Below are 18,646 nucleotides of genomic sequence, written 5' to 3'. Positions count from 1 at the left end.
GATACAACAAGATGCAAGTCTGTGCCACCATGAGTGGCTTGGCTGCACAATGTGAGGAGAAAAAAATGGGAGCGCTATAGTGGTAGTTGATTCTATTGTAAGGGGACAAATAGATGTTTTAATATCTCCCCCATTTCTTTTGGTTCCATATAAAGCCAACCACTCTGATCTTCAAGAGGACCAATTTTATCCCTTACTATCCTTTTGCACTTCATATACATGTAGAAGCTCTTAGGATTATCCTTCATCTTGACTGTCAAAACAACCGTGTCTTCTTTTAGCCCTCCTGATTTCCTTAAGTAGTTTCTTGCACTTTTTATACTCAAGCATCTGATTTGTTCCCTGTTGCCTATACATGTCATATATCTCTCTTTATCTGAGTTGCAATATCCCTCGAGAACCAAGGTTCCTTATTCTTATTCACTTTGCCTTTAATCCTGACAGGAACATACAAACTCTGCACTCTCAAAATTTCTCCTTTGAAGGTCTCCCACTTACCAATCACTTGCCAGAGAACAGCCTGTCCCAATCCATGCTTTTTAGATCTTTCTCATTTCTTCAAATTTGGCCGCCTTCCAATTTTGAACGTAAACCCAAGGACCAGATCTATCTTTATCCATGATCAAGTTGAAATTAATGGCGTTATGATCACTGGAACCAAAGTGTTCCCCCACACGCACCTCCATTACTTGTCCTAACTCATTTCCTAATAGGAGATTTAATATTGCATCCTCCCTAGTTGGTACTTCTATATATTGATTTAGAATAATTTTCCTGAACACATTTTACAAACTCCAACAATATGGGAGTCCCAATCTATATGTGGAAAATTAAAATCCCCTCCTGTCATAACTTTGTTTCCTGCAGTTGTGTGCTATCTCTCTGCAGACTTGTTCCTTCAATTCTTGCTGACTATTGGGTGGTCTATAATACAACCCCATTAATGTGGTCATACCTTTCCTATTTCTCAGCTCCACCCATATGGCTTTGGCAGACAAGCCCTCTAATCTGCCCTGCCTGAGCACTGCTGCAACATTCTCCCTGATTAGCAATGTCACCATCCCTTCATCCCTCTGCCTGTCACATCTGAAACATTGGAACCCTGGAACATTGAGCTGCCAGTCCTGCCCCTCCTGTAGCCAAGTTTCAGTAATTGTTATAATGTCACAATTCCATGTGTCAATCCATGCACTCAACTTGTCTGCTTTCCACACAATACTCCTGGCATTGAAATAAACACACCTCAAAATTATTACCACCACACACAACCCTTCTATTTGTGATTTTGCATGAACTATTATCATTTATGTCCACCCCTGCTCCACTATTTGTTCTGGCACTCTGGTTCCCATTCCCCTGCAAATCTAGTTTAAACCCTCCCCAAAACAGCCAGAAGTAGCAACAAAATAGGTCAAATAAGGGCTGAGGTCCTTAAAGCAGAATATAGAGATCTGGACAATAATGTAAAAAGCAGGACCTCAAAGGTAGTAACTTCAGGATTACTCCCATGCCACGTGCATGTGAGATTGAGAATGAACCAATTTCACGTGTGGCTGGAGAGATAGCATAGGGTTGTGGAATTTGGATTCCTGAGATACTGGGACCAATTCTGGGGAAGATTAGACCTGTAGAAGTCGACCAGGTTGCAGGACCATATCCTTGCAGGGGTATTTACTAGTACTGTGGAGATGAGAGAAAAACAAGGTAGAAAGTGAAAGTGGAATGCAGAGGAAACTAGGGCTAGCAGCAAATAGAGCCATAGTGTAAGGAAAATGTGTAAAAATGTACAAGACAAGTTTAAAGGCAATGTATCTGAATGCATGGTGCATTTGCAATAGACAAATTAACAGTGCAAATAACTGTAAATGGGTATAATATGATTGCAATTATAGAGACATAACTGCAGGTTGACCAAACTGAATATTCAAGGATGCTCTAGGAATGCCCCCCAGTTCTGGTTTCACCCAGTAGTGGAAACAACTTCCCTGCTTCTATCTTATCTATTCCCTTAATAATATGTTTCTCTAAGATCTCCCCTCATTCTTCTGAATTCCAATGAGTATAGCCCCAGTATACTCAGTCTGTCCTCATAAACCAACCCTGGAGTCAACCTAGTGAATCTCCTCTGCCACCCCACCACCACCCCAATGCCAGTATATCCTTTAAATAAGGAGACCAAAACTGTACACAGTACTCCACGTGCCTCACCAGCACCTTATGCAGCTGCAATACAATCTCACTTTTTAAACTCCATCTCTTTAACAATGAAGGACAAAATTCCATTTGCCTTCTTAATTACCTGCTGCACCTGCAAACCAACTCCTTGAGATTCCTTCACAAGGACACCCAAGTCCTTCTGCATAGCAGCATGCTGCAATTTTTTATCATTTAAATAATAGTCCATTTTGCTGTTTTTCCTAACAAAATGGATAATCTCACATTTACCAACATTGTACCCCATCTGCCAGACCCTCGCCCACTCAGATTATCTATAATCCCTTTGCAGACTTTCAGTGTCCTCTGCACACTTTACGCTTCCATCCATCTTAGCGTCATCTGCGAATTTTGAGACACCACACTTGGTCCTCCACTCCAAATCATCTGTAAATTGCAGTCCCAACACCGATCCCTGAGGCACACCACTACTCACTGAGAAAACCAACCATAAAAACACCCATTTATCCCCACTCTTTGCTGTTTGTTAGTTAACCAATCCTTAGTTAACATGCAATAGCGGCAGCAGTGTGTACCAGCTACAGGATGTACTGTAGGAACTCACCAAGGCCCCTTAGACAGCACCTGCCAAATACACTACCGCAACCATCTGGGACAAGGAAAGCAAATGTGAACACCACTACCCGGATATAATGCTCCAAGCCACTCACCATCCTGACTTTGAAATATATAGCCATTCTTTTACTGTCACTGGGTCAAAATCCTGAACTAACATCTCTGTGGGTGTACCTACACCATACAGGGACTGCAGCAGTTCAAGAAGGCTGCTCAGTAACACTTTGGAATGGACAATAAATACTGGCCTAGCCAATCAAGCCTATAATCCCTTGAATGAGTAAAAATTATTTCTTTTGATTTGATTTAGGACCCTAGTTTTGGATCAGATTTCTTCATTTTTCTTCCAAAAGTAGAATTCAAACACGTTAATCGCTGTTCCCTAAAGGACCCCACACTAAATTAACTCCTTCATAATTGCACAAAACCATATCTAGGACACTTTATTCTCTAGTTGCTTCATTACTGTAATGGTCAAAAGAACCATGCTGTATAGTCCAGTGATTTATCTGATAGTATTATTGCTAATTTGAGTTGCCCAGTCTATAAGATTAAAATTCCCCATAATTATTGTGGACTCTTGTTACAGGCATCTCTATTTTTGTTTAATGCCACCAGTTAACATTCTGGTTACATAATAAGAACATAAGAAATAGGAGCAGGAGTAGGCCATCTAGCCCTTCGAGCCTGCCCCGCCATTCAATAAGATCATGGCTGATCTGAAGTGGCTCAGTTCCACTTTTCCACTTTCTCCCCATAACCCTTAATAACCTACCAAAAACCTATCTACCCGTGTCTTAAATATATTTAGCGAGGTTGCCTCAACCACTTCAACAGGCAGAGAATTCCAGAGATTGACCACCCTTTGAGTGAAGAAGTTCCTCCTCAACTCTGTTCTAAACTGCAGCCCCCCCCCCCGCCCCCCACTTATCTTGAGGCCGTACCCTCTAATCCTGCTGTCCTTTCTGAGCGGGAAGAACCTCTCCACCTCTACCCTATCCATCCCTTTCATCATCTTATACATCTCAATAAGATCCCCCCTCATCCTTCTAAACTCTAACGAGTACAAGCCCAGTCTATTCAGCCTCTCTTCATAGCTCAACCCCCTCAACTCCGGTATCAGCCTAGTGAACCTCCTCTGCACTCCCTCCACGGCCAAAATATCCTTGTGCAAGTGTGGCGACCAAAACTGCACACAGTACTCCAGCTGCAGCCTCACCAGTGCCCTGTACAGTTGCAGCAAGACCTCCCTACTTTTATATTCAATCCCCCTCGCTACGAAGGCCAGCATCCCATTTGCCTTCCTGAGCACCTGCTGCACCTGTAGGCTGGGTTTTTGCAACTCATGCACAAGGACCCCCAGGTCCCTCTGCACCATAGCATGCTGCAGCTTTTCGCCCTGTAAGTAGTAGTCCTTCCTACTATTATTCCTACCAAAATGGATAATCTCACACTTGCCAACATTGTATTCCATCTGCCTGGTCATCGCCCACTCGCTCAGCCTATCTAGATCCCTCTGCAGACTTTCCACACCCTCCGCACAATTTGCTTTACCACTTATCTTTGTGTCATCAGCAAATTTTGACACCTTACACTCAGCTCCCTCCTCCAGATCATCTATATAAATGGTAAATAGCTGAGGCCCCAGCACCAATCCCTGGGGCACTCCACTAGTCACCAACCGCCAATCCAAATAGCACCCATTGACACCCATTCTCTGCCTCCTATTAGACAGCCAATCCCCTGTCCACGCTAACACCTTACCCCCAACTCCATGCCCCCTAACCTTCTGTAACAACCTTTTGTGCGGCACCTTATCAAACGCCTTCTGAAAATTGAGAAACACCACATCCACCGGTCCCGTCTGTCCACCGCACTAGACACATCCTCATAGAATTCCAATAAATTCGTCAGACACGACTTCCCCTTAACGAATCTGTGCTGCGTCTGCTCTATTAAACAATTCTTCTCAAGATGCCTCGCTATTTCCTCTGATTACGGATTCAAGCATTTTTCCTACAACAGACATTAAACTAACCAACCTATAATTCCCTGCCTTTTGCCTGCTACCCTTTTTAAACAGTGGCGTAACATCAGCCGTTTTCCAATCTTCCTGCACTTCCCCGGAATACGGCGAGGTTTGGAAAATAATCACCAAGGCATCCACTATCACCTCTGCCATTTCCTTCAGAACCCTTGGATGCATTCCGTCCAGTCCTGGGGACTTGTCCACCATCAGTCCCTCTAGTCTGTCGAGCACTGCCTCTCTAGTAACAATGATCTCATTCAGGCCTTCCACTCCTACCACCTTTCCATCGTTAACACCCGGCAAACTATTCGCATCCTCAGCCATTTCCTCATCCCCCACCACTAAATCCCCCCTCTCATCCTCTAAGGGTCCAACATTCACCCTAGCCAGCCTCCTCCTTTTTATATATTTAGCCACTCTAAACGCGTCAGCTTTTAATACTCCCCTTTATCTCCTTCGTTATCCACGGCTGCTTATCTCTTCTCCTACAATCCTTCTTTACCATCGGAATAAATTTCTGCTGAGCACCAAGAAAGATCTCCTTAAAGATCCTCCACTGTTCCTCAGCAGACCTACCGACCAACCTACCTACATTCGTCAATTCCTATCTCATCCTATCGTACTCCCCTCTGTTCAAACAAAGGACACAGGTCCGGGATCCTACTTTCTCCTCTTCCATCTGCATCAGAAACTCCACCGTACAATGATCACTCTTCCCAAGAGGATCCCTCACAACAAGGTCCCTAATTCTACCTGCCTCATTATACAACACCAGATCTAAGATAGCTCGCTCCCTCGTCGGCTCCAGCACACACTGTTCAAGGAAACTATCCCGGCAGCATTCCAAGAACTCTTCCTCAAGCCCACCGCATTCAACATGGGTCGCCCAATCAATATGTAGTTTGAAATCCCCCATAATTATCGTTGGTGGCTTAGTTTACACTCCTTGTTGCTTAGCTCCACCTAGTTTAATTCTACACCTAGATTTTCAGAGCCAATAGTGCACAGGTTTGATCTTTAATTAACAATGGCACTCCACCCTTTTCTTTTTTCCTGCCCTTCTTGGAGCATCCTTGGATATTCAGTTTGGTCAACCAAAGTGAGCCATTTCTTTATTCCCCTTCAAAATTTGACTGTAAGAGACTTACATTTGTCTACGATCTTTTTCTTGTCACATACCTAAAGGAAATTTTAGTCCGCTTTGATCTTCCCCACAAGCTTACTCTTGTACTCTTCCCCTTCTCATTTAATCTCTTTATCCCCTTTTGCTTCTCAATTAATCCCTTTATCCCTAAAACTGTTACAATTTTTGGTTTAATTTATTGTCGCATGGATTGGTATAGTGAAAAGTACTGTTCTTGCATGCAAAACAAAACATACTCTTCTTAGAGAAGGAGAGATTGTTTTAACACACAGCTGCAATTTCATGTAAACAATATTTTACTTTAGTTTCACTACTCTAAAATGTGAACCTTTCTGCATCCATACATTACAAATTCTACATGGTCCAATTGTTACATTCTAGTTTTGCTTTTAACATTATTGTTTAGCCTGTCCAGTATTGTCATTTTCATCCAATTGATTGAATTACATTAAGACCAATTGGTTTCAGTACAAGCCCCAAATGGTGAAATCTAATAAATACAAACAGTACAGGATTGACAGGTCTGTCAGCATCAGTTGCGATCAAAGACTAATATCCAAAACATTATCAATCAGTATCCTCGTTACAAATGTTAATAAAATTTTAAGTTACCAAGTGTGGATACTTGCAAACTCAGAACTATCTGTATTTAAGGTAGCAGCAGACCCACAAGTCATAATCATTTATTTGCATTTCAGATCACAGATAAGTGCAATATGATCTGATGGGTGGGAAACACTTGGCAGAGCCAAATGGCAGGTGACTTCCTCATGACTTGGAAATGGAATAACCTGAGAAACTTCAAACATGTTCATATCCATGAAAATGTAGTCCAGGCAACCTTGGAAGCCACCTACATAATTTGTGTAAGCAGGTTCTCCACAAGCACTTTTTAGTTTAAATGGGTGTGTAAGGGACATGCTGCATCGTTCCTCTTCACCATTTGAAGTCCAGTCAGGGTGATCAGCAGATATGTGTCCTTTGGTGACAAACTCGTACAAGCCTGAGTTTGGGGTGCTGTTGAAGTCACCACAAAAAATTACTGGTGTATCGGGATACATTTCTGCTGTAACTCGCTCAAGGTGACGAAAAGCGATTGCTATCTGAACAAGACGAATGTTTCCTCCTGAAAAAGAATCAGTTTAATGTTGCAATATCAAATAATATGGTTCGGCAAAAGAACTGATCTGACAACACATCCAATGGATTGTGACAGACACAAAAACAGTTTGTGCTGGAAATACTCAGCTGGTCTGGCAAGCATCTGTAGAGAAACAAGAGTTAGTATTTCAAATAACGTCAACTTTTTCAGAACCGATAGAGAGTAGAAATATGATATAGATACGCTGTCATAAGTGGGGAGGGAACAACAAAAGGAAAGGTCTGGAATATAGCAATGGATGGGAGAGATTAAATGACAAAGATCTCATGGAACAAAAGGCAAAAGCAGAGAGATGAACATTAATAGGCATATAGATAGGCTGGAAAATTGGGCAGGGAAATGGCAGATGGAGTTTAATCCAGATAAATGCGAGGTGATGCATTTTGGAAGAACTAATGTAGTGAGGGAGCTATACAATAAATGGCAGGGCCATCGAGAGTATAGAAACACAGAGGGGCCTAGGTGTGCAAGTCCAGAAATCCCTGAAGGTGGCAGCACAGGTGGAGAAGGTAGTGAAGAAGGCATATGATATGCTTGCCTTTATAGGACAGGGTATAGAATACAAAAGCTGGAGTCTGATGTTGCAGCTGTATAGAACGCTGGTTAGGCCACATTTGGAGTACTGCGTCCAATTCTGGTCGCCGCACTACCAGAAGGATGTGGAGGCTTTAGAGAGAGTGCAGAGAAGGTTTACCAGGATGTTGTCTTAGCTGTGAGGAGAGATTGGGTAGACTGGTGTTGTTCTCCCTGGAAAGACGGAGAATGAGGGGAGACCTAATAGAGGTGTACAAAATTATGAAGAGTATAGATAGGGTGAACAGTGGGAAGCTTTTCCCCAGGTCAGAGGTGACGATCACGAGGGGTCACGGGCTCAAGGTGAGAGGGGTGAGGTATAACTCTGATATCAGAGGGACGTTTTTTACGCAGAGGGTGATGGGGGCCTGGAATGCGCTGCCAAGTAGGGTGGTGGAGGCGGACATGCTGGCATCGTTTAAGAATTACCTGGATAGTCACATGAGCAGCCTGGGAATGGAGGGATACAAACGAATGCTCTAGTTGGACCAATGCACGGCACAGGCACAGAGGGCCGAAGGGCCTGTTTCCTGTGCTGTACTGTTCTTTGTTCTTTTAACCCAGGCTATGTGCAAGTATCAGAATAATGAGCAACCCTGTCCAAAAGCACATTCATAAAAAACAGGATTTAAATTAGCACATGGGAAAAAACAAAATCAAAATAGGAGACAAGTTTTCATACTCTGCATGTTGAATCCAAAAGACTGTAAAATGCCTCAGTGGAAAGTAAGGTGCTGTTCACCGGAGCTTTGCAGAGGACAGAAACACAAGTACAAGAGCAAGGAGGTGAATTAAACTGGCAAGTGACGAGAAGCTCAGGATGATGCTTCTGGACTGAGCAGATTAGTCTCAATGTAGAGGAGATTGCATTCTAAACAGCAAATACAAATTGAGAGAAGTACAAGTAAATCACTATTGCATTTAGAAGGGATGTTTGTGCAGGTATTACATCTCCTGCAATTGCATAGGGAGAAGGTATTGGGGAGTGGACCAGGATGTTGTGGAGGAAACAGTCCCTTCAGAATGTTGAAAGGGAAGGGGATGATGTGTTTGATGGTAGCATTATGGTATAGGTGGCAGAAATGGCAGAGGATAATCCTTCGAATGTGGAAATGTGTGTAGGTAAAATGTTAGAATCCGTCATCAAGGAGGAAATAGTGAGGCATCTTGAGAGGAATTGCTTGATAGAGCAGACGCAGCACAGTTTCATTAAAGGGAAGTCGCGTCTGACAAATTTACTGGAGTTCTATGAGGATGTGTCTAGGGCGGTGGATAGAGGAGAGCCAGTGGATGTGGTCTTTCTTGATTTTCAGAAGGTGTTTGACAAGGTACCTCACAAGAGGTTATTGCAGAAGGTCAGGGGACATGGAGTTGGGGGTAGGGTGTTAGCGTGGATAGAGGATTGGTTGTCAAACAGGAGGCAGAGAGTGGGGGTCAATGGGTGCTATTCGGATTGGCGGATGGTGACTAGTGGAGTGCCCCAGGAGTCGGTGCTGGGGCCTCAGCTATTTACCATTTATATAGATGATCTGGAGGAGGGAACCAAGTGTAGGGTGTCGAAATTTGCTGATGACACCAAGATTGGTGGAATGGCAAATTGTGCGGAGGTGTAGAGAGTCTGCAGAAGGATCTAGATAGGCTGGGCGAATGGGCCAGGAAATGGCAAATGGAATTTAATGTTGGCAAGTGCCAACATTTGGTAGGAATAATGGTAGGAAGGATTATTACTTACGTGGTGAAAAACTGCAGCAGGCGACGGTGCAGAGGGACCTTGGGGTCCTTGTGCATGAGTCGCAAAAACCCAGCTTGCAGGTGCAGCAGGTGGTCAGGAAGGCGAATGGGATGCTGGCCTTCATAGCGAGGGGGATTGAATATAAAAGTAGGGAGGTCTTGCTGCGGCTGTATAGGGCATTGGTGAGGCCGCAGCTGGAGTACTGTGTGCAGTTTTGGGCGCCGATGGGTTTTTGATAAGAGAGGGGATTAAGGGTTATGGGGAGAGGGCGGGAATGTGGAACTGAGCCACGACAGATCAGCCATAATCTTATTGAATGGCGGGGCAGGCTCAAAGGGCTAGATGGCCTACTCCTGCTCCTATTTCTTATGTTCTTATGAAACTGAGGACGGTGAAACCCCTATTACAGCTCAGAGGGGAAGGGATGAGTGCAGAAGTGTGGGAAATGGGTCAGATACAGTTGAGGATCCTGCCAACCATACTGGGGTGAAATTCTCAGTTGAGAAGGTTGTATCATCAGAAAGGTGTGACAGAGATAGGGAAATTAAGAGAATGTGTGAATTTATTCTGGTTTCCCTGAACAGAGGGCACATTTCAGAATTGGAGATAATTAGTTTAAATCTCTCTGTGACTTCGCTAGCGTGTCATATTGCCATGGGGAGAGATTGCACGGGGATTCATTTTTTGGGTTTTATCTGAATGATTTCTCACAAAAACAGTTAGTTGCCTTGAATTGTTTGAACAAACGTAGAGAGAATCAGCCAGGAACTGTGGGATCTGGAGCAGAAGGCTATCAGGAGCCCAGAGTTGTTTCTGATTTGGAGTCAGTAGGCAATAATGCAGTGAGGCCCATGCTTGAGCTGGGGAGGTACAAAGGAGAGTTAGAGGTTTTACCTAGCCAAACGTTTGAGGAAGGAACCCAAGAAATTTCATACTTCAAAGAAACAAAATGAATTCATGAGAGCTGTGGCATAGCCTGGTTGGGTCCTAGAAGTGAAGGAGCCCTCAAGATCAAGTATAGGGGAACTCTTGGTTGTAAAAAGGAGTATTATGTTGCAAGTTTTGTGTACAAGTATTCAAGAAATCTCATGTTAAGTTGGTAGTAGTAGTTTAATTAATTTACAGTGAAGTTTTTGTTGCATAATTATTTCAGTTAATAACTCTGGGTTCAAATTACTTTTTAAAAGTTACTTCTGTCTACAGAGATTTTAACACATCCAAGAAATGTATAGCCCTAGTACAATCTTTTCTGTGCTGTTCAGGTATCAGAAAACAAACAAAAACCAAGTGATAATGCTGATAAAAAAGATAGCCATTTTAGATAACTCAGGTTTGAAACAGGTTTTAGGTCTTCAACAACATCACAATCCATTAATCAAGTGGACAATTTAAATGGGGTGATCATGCCAAACTGTTGCTAGGAGCAAATCTAAAAACGGGAGAGGAAAATAAAGGAAACACCAGATAATTTTATGGAAATAAAATTTACCTTTGGGGTGCCAGTAAAGATGAGTATTACCAACACACAACTTCTTTGATGGATCTTTGAGAGATTGAAGTACACAAACCTAAAGAAAAATAGCAGTGTTTATGATCAATAATGTACAGTAAACACTGAATTGCTCAAACAATACAGAAACAGGAATAGGCCATTTAGCTCTCAAGCCTGTTACGCTATTCAATGAGAACTTGGTGCACAGCAACCTATATCCATCTTTGTTCACACCCCCCAATATCTTTGGTTAACACAAATCTATCAACCCCAGATTGAAAATTAACAATTAATTTAGCATCAGTTGATGTTTCCAAAAGTGTGTTCCAAACCGTCACCAGGTTTTGCATATGAAAATGTTCCAGAACTTGCAGAATTTTTAGCCTGTGTCCCCAGTGCTGGGTAACCAACCAATGCAAACATCCTCAATAATTGCTGAAACAGTTCTTTATAATGTCTTGAAAATGTTAAGATTATCCAAAAATGTTCCAAATTCCAATTAATACAAACCTAGTTTTGTACAATCTCTCCTGATGATTTAATATTTGGAATGCAGGTATCATTCTAGTAAATCTTAGCTCTATTCTGTCTATAGAATCCCTGCAGTACAGGAGGAGGCCATTTGGCCCATCAATCCTGCATCAACAACGATCCTAGACAGGCCCCGTCCCCATAAACCTATGTATTTAGTCTGCTAATCTCCCTGACACCAAGACACAATTTAGCATGGCCAATCAACCTAACCCACAATCTTTGGAGTGTGAGGAGGAAACCCACACACAGACATGAGGAGAATTTGCAAACTCCACTCACGCAGTCACTCCAGGCTGAAACTGAACCTGGGTCCCTGGCACTGTGAGGTAGTAGTGCTAACCACCATGCCACAGTACTGCCCACACAAAATATTCTAAGTTCTGGTGTTCAAAACTGCTCACTGAACTCCAGACAAGGTCCATTCAGAACTTTGTGTAGCTACAGCATGGACTTGCATTCTAATCCTCCAGATGTAAAAGCTAGCATTTCATTACAAGAAATACATGCAAGTAATAGCAAGCAATTAGGTAAGCAATTAAGATGAAGAGAAACTTTTTTTTAATCAAGATGGTTGTGAATCTTTGGAATTCTCCATCTCGGGGAATCACAGAATCCCTACAGTGCAGGTGGAGGCCATTCGGCCCATTGAGCCTGCACCAATATCAATCCTACCCAGGCCCTTTCCCCATAACCTCATGTGTTTACCCTGATAATCCACGTATTTACCTTAATCCCCTGACACTGTAGGGTCAATTTAGCATGGCCAATCCACCTAACCCGCACATCTTTAGACTGTGGGAGGAAACCGAAGCACCAAAAGGGAACCCACTCAGACACAATGAGAACATGCAAACTCCACACAGACAGTGATCCGAGGCTGGAATCGAACTGGAGTCCCTGGCGCTGTGAGACTGCAGTGCTAACCACTGTGCCAGCATGCTGTCCACAAAACTGTGGACACTCAGTTGTCAAGTATACTCATGGCTACAACACAAGTTTTGGACTCCAGTGGAATTCAGGGATATAGAGCTTTGACATGTGTTGATTTTCAGCAATACTCAAATTCTGTACTACCAGACAATCATTCTTAATCTACTAAGATCAATTTGTAACTTTATGCTTCCATTTACACTGTTCATAATGATGACTATCTTTGTGTCATTAGCAAACCTGGACAGGTAACTTTTCTTTCCATCATTTTGATCATTAAGAGAAGAAATAGTTGACGCACCAATACAGACCAGCACGAGTCCCATACTGCCAATTAGCATTTTTAACCACTGTCCCAGTTCAAGTCATTTACTGCAGCAAATTTCCTAACCTGGTCAATGACTTGCCTTCAATTCTATGAGCTTCAGCACTTGTAAACAGTCTCTTATGAGGGACCTCATCAAATGGCTTCTGGAAGTTGATATAAGTAAGATCCATTGACATTTCCCTGGCCACTACTTCAGTCATTTTTCAAAAAGATTCACTGCGGTTTGTCAACCACGACCACCATTTACAAATCCTCTCTGATCAGCTGAAAAATTTCAGGGTGCTCAGTCACTTGTTTTGTACCCTCTCTCATGCAATTATAAATGCATTTGATTGTATTTATCATATAGATCCATTATATTGGCCAGAGCATTCCTTCCATAGTATTATGATAAAGTGGAACTCACCACTGCAAAATCGATTTGAAATTTTCATAATACTGCACTTATTTACAACAGCTATCTGTTCAATTTTATTAATACAAAATTTCCACTATGCAGCAATATTAGCCTCCCATCCATTGACTCTGTCTAAACTTCCCGATACCTCAGAAAAGCAGCCAGCACAATCAAGGACCCCACACACCTCCGGCATACTCTCTTCTGCCTTCTACCGTCAAGAAAAAGATACAAAAGTCTGACAGCACGTACCAACTGACTCAAGAACAGCTTCTTCCCTGCTGCCATAAATCTTTTGAATGGACCTACCTTGATCTTTCTCTACACCCTGTGACTGCAGCAATTATATCCTGCATTCTCTCCTTTCTTTTTCTCCCGTGTACAGGGCTGTATAGGGAGCAATAAGCAACATTTCCACTATATCCCAATACATACCACACTCCGGCACCCATTTGGGTACACTGAGGGAGAATTTAGCATGGCCAATGCACCGAATCAGACAGAGGAGACCAGAGTATACGGAGGAATTCCGTGCAGATATGGGGAGAATGTGCAGACTCTACACAGACAAGTGACCCAAGCCGGGAATCAAATCCAGGACCCTAGCACTGTGCCACCTCTATTGGTGCAGGGCCTTGGTGAAATTGTTGTCAATGCAGAATTGACAGGCCAATAGCCCCCTTCTGCGCTGAAGAGATTCTATGAAACTGGCTGATGACTAACACTACATTCTGCACTCTCCTTCTCTATGAAAGGTATGCTTTGTATAGCGTGCAAGAAACAATTTTCACTGTATGCTTATACATGTGACAATAAATCAAATGTATCTCAAACACTGAAATCTCTAAAAGCCACTGAGCCAACGTGGCAGGGATGAAAATTGTTTAAAATACCTGTAAAGTGGTTGATCTTTGCAGCACCTTTTCTTTGACACAGGGGTTGGAAGAAACTTTCTCCAGGAGCTCCTGGTGCAGGGGGTCCGAGGCTAGAGCCTGGCTCAAGGTCACATCGTGCTGACTGATCAGCCCGTACTTGGAGGCTCTGAAGAAAGTCGCCAGACCTTCGTGTTGCTTCTCCTTCATCCGAAAGAGCCCGCGAAAGCCGAAAGCGTCCAGGGCGGGCCCCAGGCTGTCGGTGAAGGCACTCTTATCCACCTCCTGCAGGCAGAGGATGTCGGCGTTGTAGCCGCTCAGCTCCTTCTGGATCAGGTTCTGCCGGTACTGGGCCTCGAGTGCATAGGGCGGGCAGTACGGGTACAGGGTGTTGCGGGAGAACTCGGTCTGGGCGTACACATCGGCCAGGATGTTGTAGGAAACCAGCCGGTGCAGCGGCTCCTCGGGGGCCTGGCCGCTGAACCGCTGGCGGCTGTCGAAGCTGCAGGGCCCGGGCCCGGCCTCCACCGGCCCGCCGCTCTCCACCTCCACCGCGGCCCCGAAGCGCCGCCCGTCGCCCGGCTGGCATCTCAGCTTGAGCCTCAGGCCGATGTGGCCGTTGCTCGGGGTGAAGACTCGGCCCTCGGCCACCGGCTGCCAGTCGCCGCCGCCGCCGCCGCCCTCGCCCTCACCGCCCGCCTCCTTCAGCCACTCGAAGCGCGAGTGCGAGGCGTCGCCGAACTCCAGCTCCAGCCGCGGGCAGAGCGGGAAGCCGGCCAGGATGGAGCCGGGCAGCCGGAGCTGGGTCAGGGTGGGCGGGTTGCGCTCCACCCGGTAGCGGGTCTCCCCCACCTGCAGCACGGCTCCGTCCTGCCAGGCCTCGGCGTTAGGGGTGTCGCCGGGCACCGGCTCGTCTCCCCGGTACAGGACGACGGGCGGGGCCGAGGCCGAGGCCTGGGCCTGGGCCTGAGCCGGGGACTCGGGCTGGGCCGCCCTCCGGCCTTTGCCGGCCTTGGCCTGGGCTTTCAGCAGGTTGTGGGCGATGCGGCCCAGCGCCGTCCGCAGGCTCTCGCTCTGCTGCCGCTGCAGGTGCCGCTGGCTGGGCCCCAGCTGCAGCGAGATGGTCAGCTTGGACTCGGTGGGGACGCAGCGGACCACCGCCGTCTGCATGGCCGCCGCCGCCGCTCCCGGCACCGGGCCCGACGAGAAGCGTGTGGCCAGCCGCTGGAGGCCGGCTGAAGGCAACGGGCGGGCGGCGCTGCCGACCAGGCCGCACATGGACCCGGAACCAGTGGGTCAGACTATTGGAGCCGGGGTTTGAGGGGCTGAATGGCCTTACTGCTGGTTCAGATGTGTGTGGTGCTGCTGACCGCCCCGGCCTGGAGTTTGCTCCAAAATGATTCAGCAGCTGTATTGTCCGCTGTATGTATATCCAGAATGCCGCTTCACTCAGGCTGTGTACCAAACTTACACTGTAGCATTCCACCACCCACATCTGTACCAGCAGTAAGGCCGTTCAGCCCCTCAAACCTGCTCCACCATTCAATACAATCTCATCTCAACCTCAACACTATCCTGCCCCTTCCCCATAGCCCTTTTTTTAAATCAGTTAGCTGCCTTGTCCAATGGGATTCTAATCAACAGAGGGTGGGATTGGGGACCAAGGTTCTTTCGGGTCGGTCTTTCGGGTGGGCCGAACCAAGCAAACAAACTTAAATTACGTTCGGACGAAGAAAAAGGGGGCAGCTCCCCAAAAGGAGGGGGAACGGCCCAAACAGAAACAGAAAGTACAAAGGAAACTTAAGACACGTCAAATCAAAATGTGATTGTTGGGGTCTATGACGCACCTCAGCCCCTGTGGTCCCAGCAGGCGCGGAAGGCGTCGTCTGTGCCCGCGGACACAGCGTGCTCCCTCTCCAGGGACACCTGGCCGCGAACGTAGCCGCAGTAGAGGGGCAGACAGTCGGGATGGACAGCCCCCTCTATCACCCACTGTCTGGACCTGTAAATGGCGCGTTTTGCCAGGCCCAGGAGCGGGTTCACAGGGAGGTTGGTATCCCTCCCCTCCCCTCTCTGCACTGGGTGTCCGTAGATCAGGAGCGTGGGACTGAAGTGCAAACAAAACATCAATAAAAGGTGTTTCAGAAAATCAAAAAGGGTGTGCAATCTATAACATAAAACATAGACATGGTCCATGGACTCCATGAGGCCACAGAAAGGGCAGTCTCGGGAGCCCGTGAACCGGAAAAACCTACGGTTGTATGGCACTGCTGTGTGCAGCAGCCTCCACCCCAGGTCCCTGATGTAATTGGGGGAGATCCCTCTGTAGAGGGACCTCCAGTGGGAACCTCCGTCGCCCGGCGGCAACAAGGCCTGCCAAGGTGTATCTGGGCGATAGGCAAGACGCGGCAGTGGAAGGTGTGCAGCAGCAGCCTGTACAGGAAATGCCTCCGTGTGCTGGAAAAAAGGCACGGAGGACATTTCTGCGAGATAGCCCTTCACTAATTAAAAGTCTGTCTCTCTCTCCACCTTAAATTTACTCACCAACCCTATGCTAATTAAAAATCTGTCTCTCTTCTCAAATTTACTCCAAGTCCCAGCACAGTGGTTAGCACTGCTGCCTTTCAGCGCCAGTGACCTGGGTTTGATTCCTGGCTTGGGTCACTGTGCGGAGTCTGTACATTCTCCCCGTGTCTGCGTGGGTTTCCTCCAGGTGCCCCAGTTTCCTCCCATAGTCCGAAGGACGTGCTGGTTAGGTGCATTGGCTATGCTAAATTCTCCCTCGGTGTACCGGAACAGGAGTGTGGCAATGAGAGGATTTTCACAGTAACTTTATTGCAGTGTTAATGTAAGCCTACTTGTGACATTAAAACTTGAAAACTTCAAACATTCACCACACCCTGGGGCCATGAATTCCACAGATTCGCCACCCTTTGACAGAAATAATTTCTCCTCATGTCTGTTTTAAATCTTCTGCCCTTAACCTAAAACTACCATTTCTTGTTCTGGATTGCCACACAAGAAGAAGCATCCACTCTGCATCTACTTTGTTAATACCTTTATCATCTTATATACCTCAATTTAGTTTCTTCTAAACTGTGGAGAGTGTAGGCCTAAACTGCTCAATCTTTCTTCAGAAGACAAACGCTCATCTCTGGAATCAATCAGGTGAACTTCCTCTGAACTGCCTCTAATGTCACTTTATCCTTCCTCAAATAAGGGGACCAACACCATAATCAGTACTCCGAATGCAGTCTCACCAATGCCTTATATAGTTGCAGCAACACTTCCTTACTTATAGACAGTATTCCTTTAGCTAATAATGCCAAAAATCCAATTATTTATTACCTCGATACCTGCATACCAGTTTTCTATGACTCGTACAAGGACATCCAAGTCCCTCTGCACTGAAGCACCCCAAAGTGTCTCTCCATTTAGATGATAAGTTGCCTTTCTATTTTTCTGACCCAATTGGATAACCTCTCACTTATCCACGTTAAACTCTGTCACGTTTTAGCCTACTCACCTAACCTATCCATATCCATTTGCAACTTACTGTCCCACCTATTTTAGTGTCATCTGCAAATTTAGCTATGGTACCTTCCATCCCTATTTCCAAGTAATTAATATAGATTGTATATGTTTTTAAATAATGTCACAAATTTATTGGGTAATACCACTTCCACATTTTGCCCATTGTATCCTGACTAACTTGGCCTTTCAATTTTTTTATGATGGTCAATACATGATGGGATCCATTTGGTGATGTACAACAGATCTGTGCGTGTTTCAAAGATTGCTTGTTACAGGGGGTGGTGAGTGGATGGGAGTTGCTCTTCCCTCTCCAGTGACCTCAGCCAAAGAACTCTGATGAGTGCCTTCAACCTCCTCGACCACGTGGCACAGTGGGTTAGCACTGCTGCCTCATAGCACCAGGGACCCATGTTCGATTCCCAGTTTGGGTCACTGTCTGTGTGGAACCTGCATGTTCTCCCCATGTCTGAGTGGGTTTCCTCCAGGTGCTCTGGTTTTCTCCCACAATCCAAGAGTTGATTGGCCCAGGCTAAATTGACCCTACTGTTGGGTGGTTAGAAGGGTAAATAAGTAGGGTTATGGGGATTGTGGTCAGAGCAGACTCATTGGGCTGAATGGCCTCCTTCTGCACTACAGGGATTCTATGATTCTTATCTATGATAATATACGCTGCTAAGCAATGTTGTATTGAACACATTATTCCAGAGATCCTTGCTGGTGAGTGTCTAAGGGAATCTTTAGACATAACTGGATAGCCAAAACCCATCCTCAACACGCCCATAGTTTGTTCTAGGACACACCTTGTTCATGTTGCTTTCATTGTAGTGAACTTGCATTTCACTGGTAGGGTAGCATGAGCCAAGCTATTCCATGGCCCATATGAGCTAATTGTTGTGTCTAATTTTGACAACAAAAAGCTCTGGATTATTGGACTGCACAGTAAAAAGTCTGACAACACCAGGTTTAAGTCCAACCAATTTATTTGATAGTAAACTCACAAGCTTTCGAGGTTAAACTCTTCTTTCACTCTCCATTCACCTGAAGAAGAGTTTAACCTCAAGCTTGTGAGTTTACTATCAAATAAATTGGTTGGACTTAAACCTGGTGTTGTCAGACTTTTTACTGTGTT

At 45.3% G+C, this 18,646-nt stretch overlaps 1 protein-coding gene across 1 annotated transcript; it reads right to left on the bottom strand.

Annotated features, from left to right (window-relative positions):
• Nucleotides 1-6,242: 6,242 nt before the first annotated feature.
• pde12 (phosphodiesterase 12) lies at nt 6,243-15,657 on the bottom strand. The gene is made up of 3 exons (XM_080182822.1): nt 14,005-15,657; nt 10,920-10,998; nt 6,243-7,089 (listed from the first exon to the last, which is right to left on the bottom strand). Exons 1-3 carry the CDS (start codon nt 15,259-15,261, stop codon nt 6,647-6,649), a joined length of 1,779 nt encoding a protein of 592 aa, XP_080038948.1. The 5' UTR covers nt 15,262-15,657; the 3' UTR covers nt 6,243-6,646.
• Nucleotides 15,658-18,646: the final 2,989 nt, after the last annotated feature.

The sequence above is a fragment of the Carcharhinus amblyrhynchos genome, chromosome 3, assembly GCF_965287045.1.
Source record: "Carcharhinus amblyrhynchos chromosome 3, sCarAmb.v2.hapA, whole genome shotgun sequence".
In the NCBI taxonomy this organism is placed as follows: domain Eukaryota; kingdom Metazoa; phylum Chordata; class Chondrichthyes; order Carcharhiniformes; family Carcharhinidae; genus Carcharhinus; species Carcharhinus amblyrhynchos.
Note: the sequence above shows the minus strand (reverse complement) of the source record. Positions and strands in the feature narration are given on the sequence as shown.

What these genes read in the sequence shown, in the direction of transcription:
- pde12 (XM_080182822.1), bottom strand. Translation starts at nt 15,261, where the DNA reads ATGTGCGGCCTGGTCGGCAGCGCCGCCCGCCCGTTGCCTTCAGCCGGC. An exon ending in AAAGATCAACCACTTTACAG is followed by an intron (nt 10,999 to 14,004) that starts GTATTTTAAACA and finishes ATTTTTCTTTAG; the next exon opens with GTTTGTGTACTTCAATCTCT. An exon ending in TCTTTACTGGCACCCCAAAG is followed by an intron (nt 7,090 to 10,919) that starts GTAAATTTTATT and finishes ATTCTTTTTCAG; the next exon opens with GAGGAAACATTCGTCTTGTT.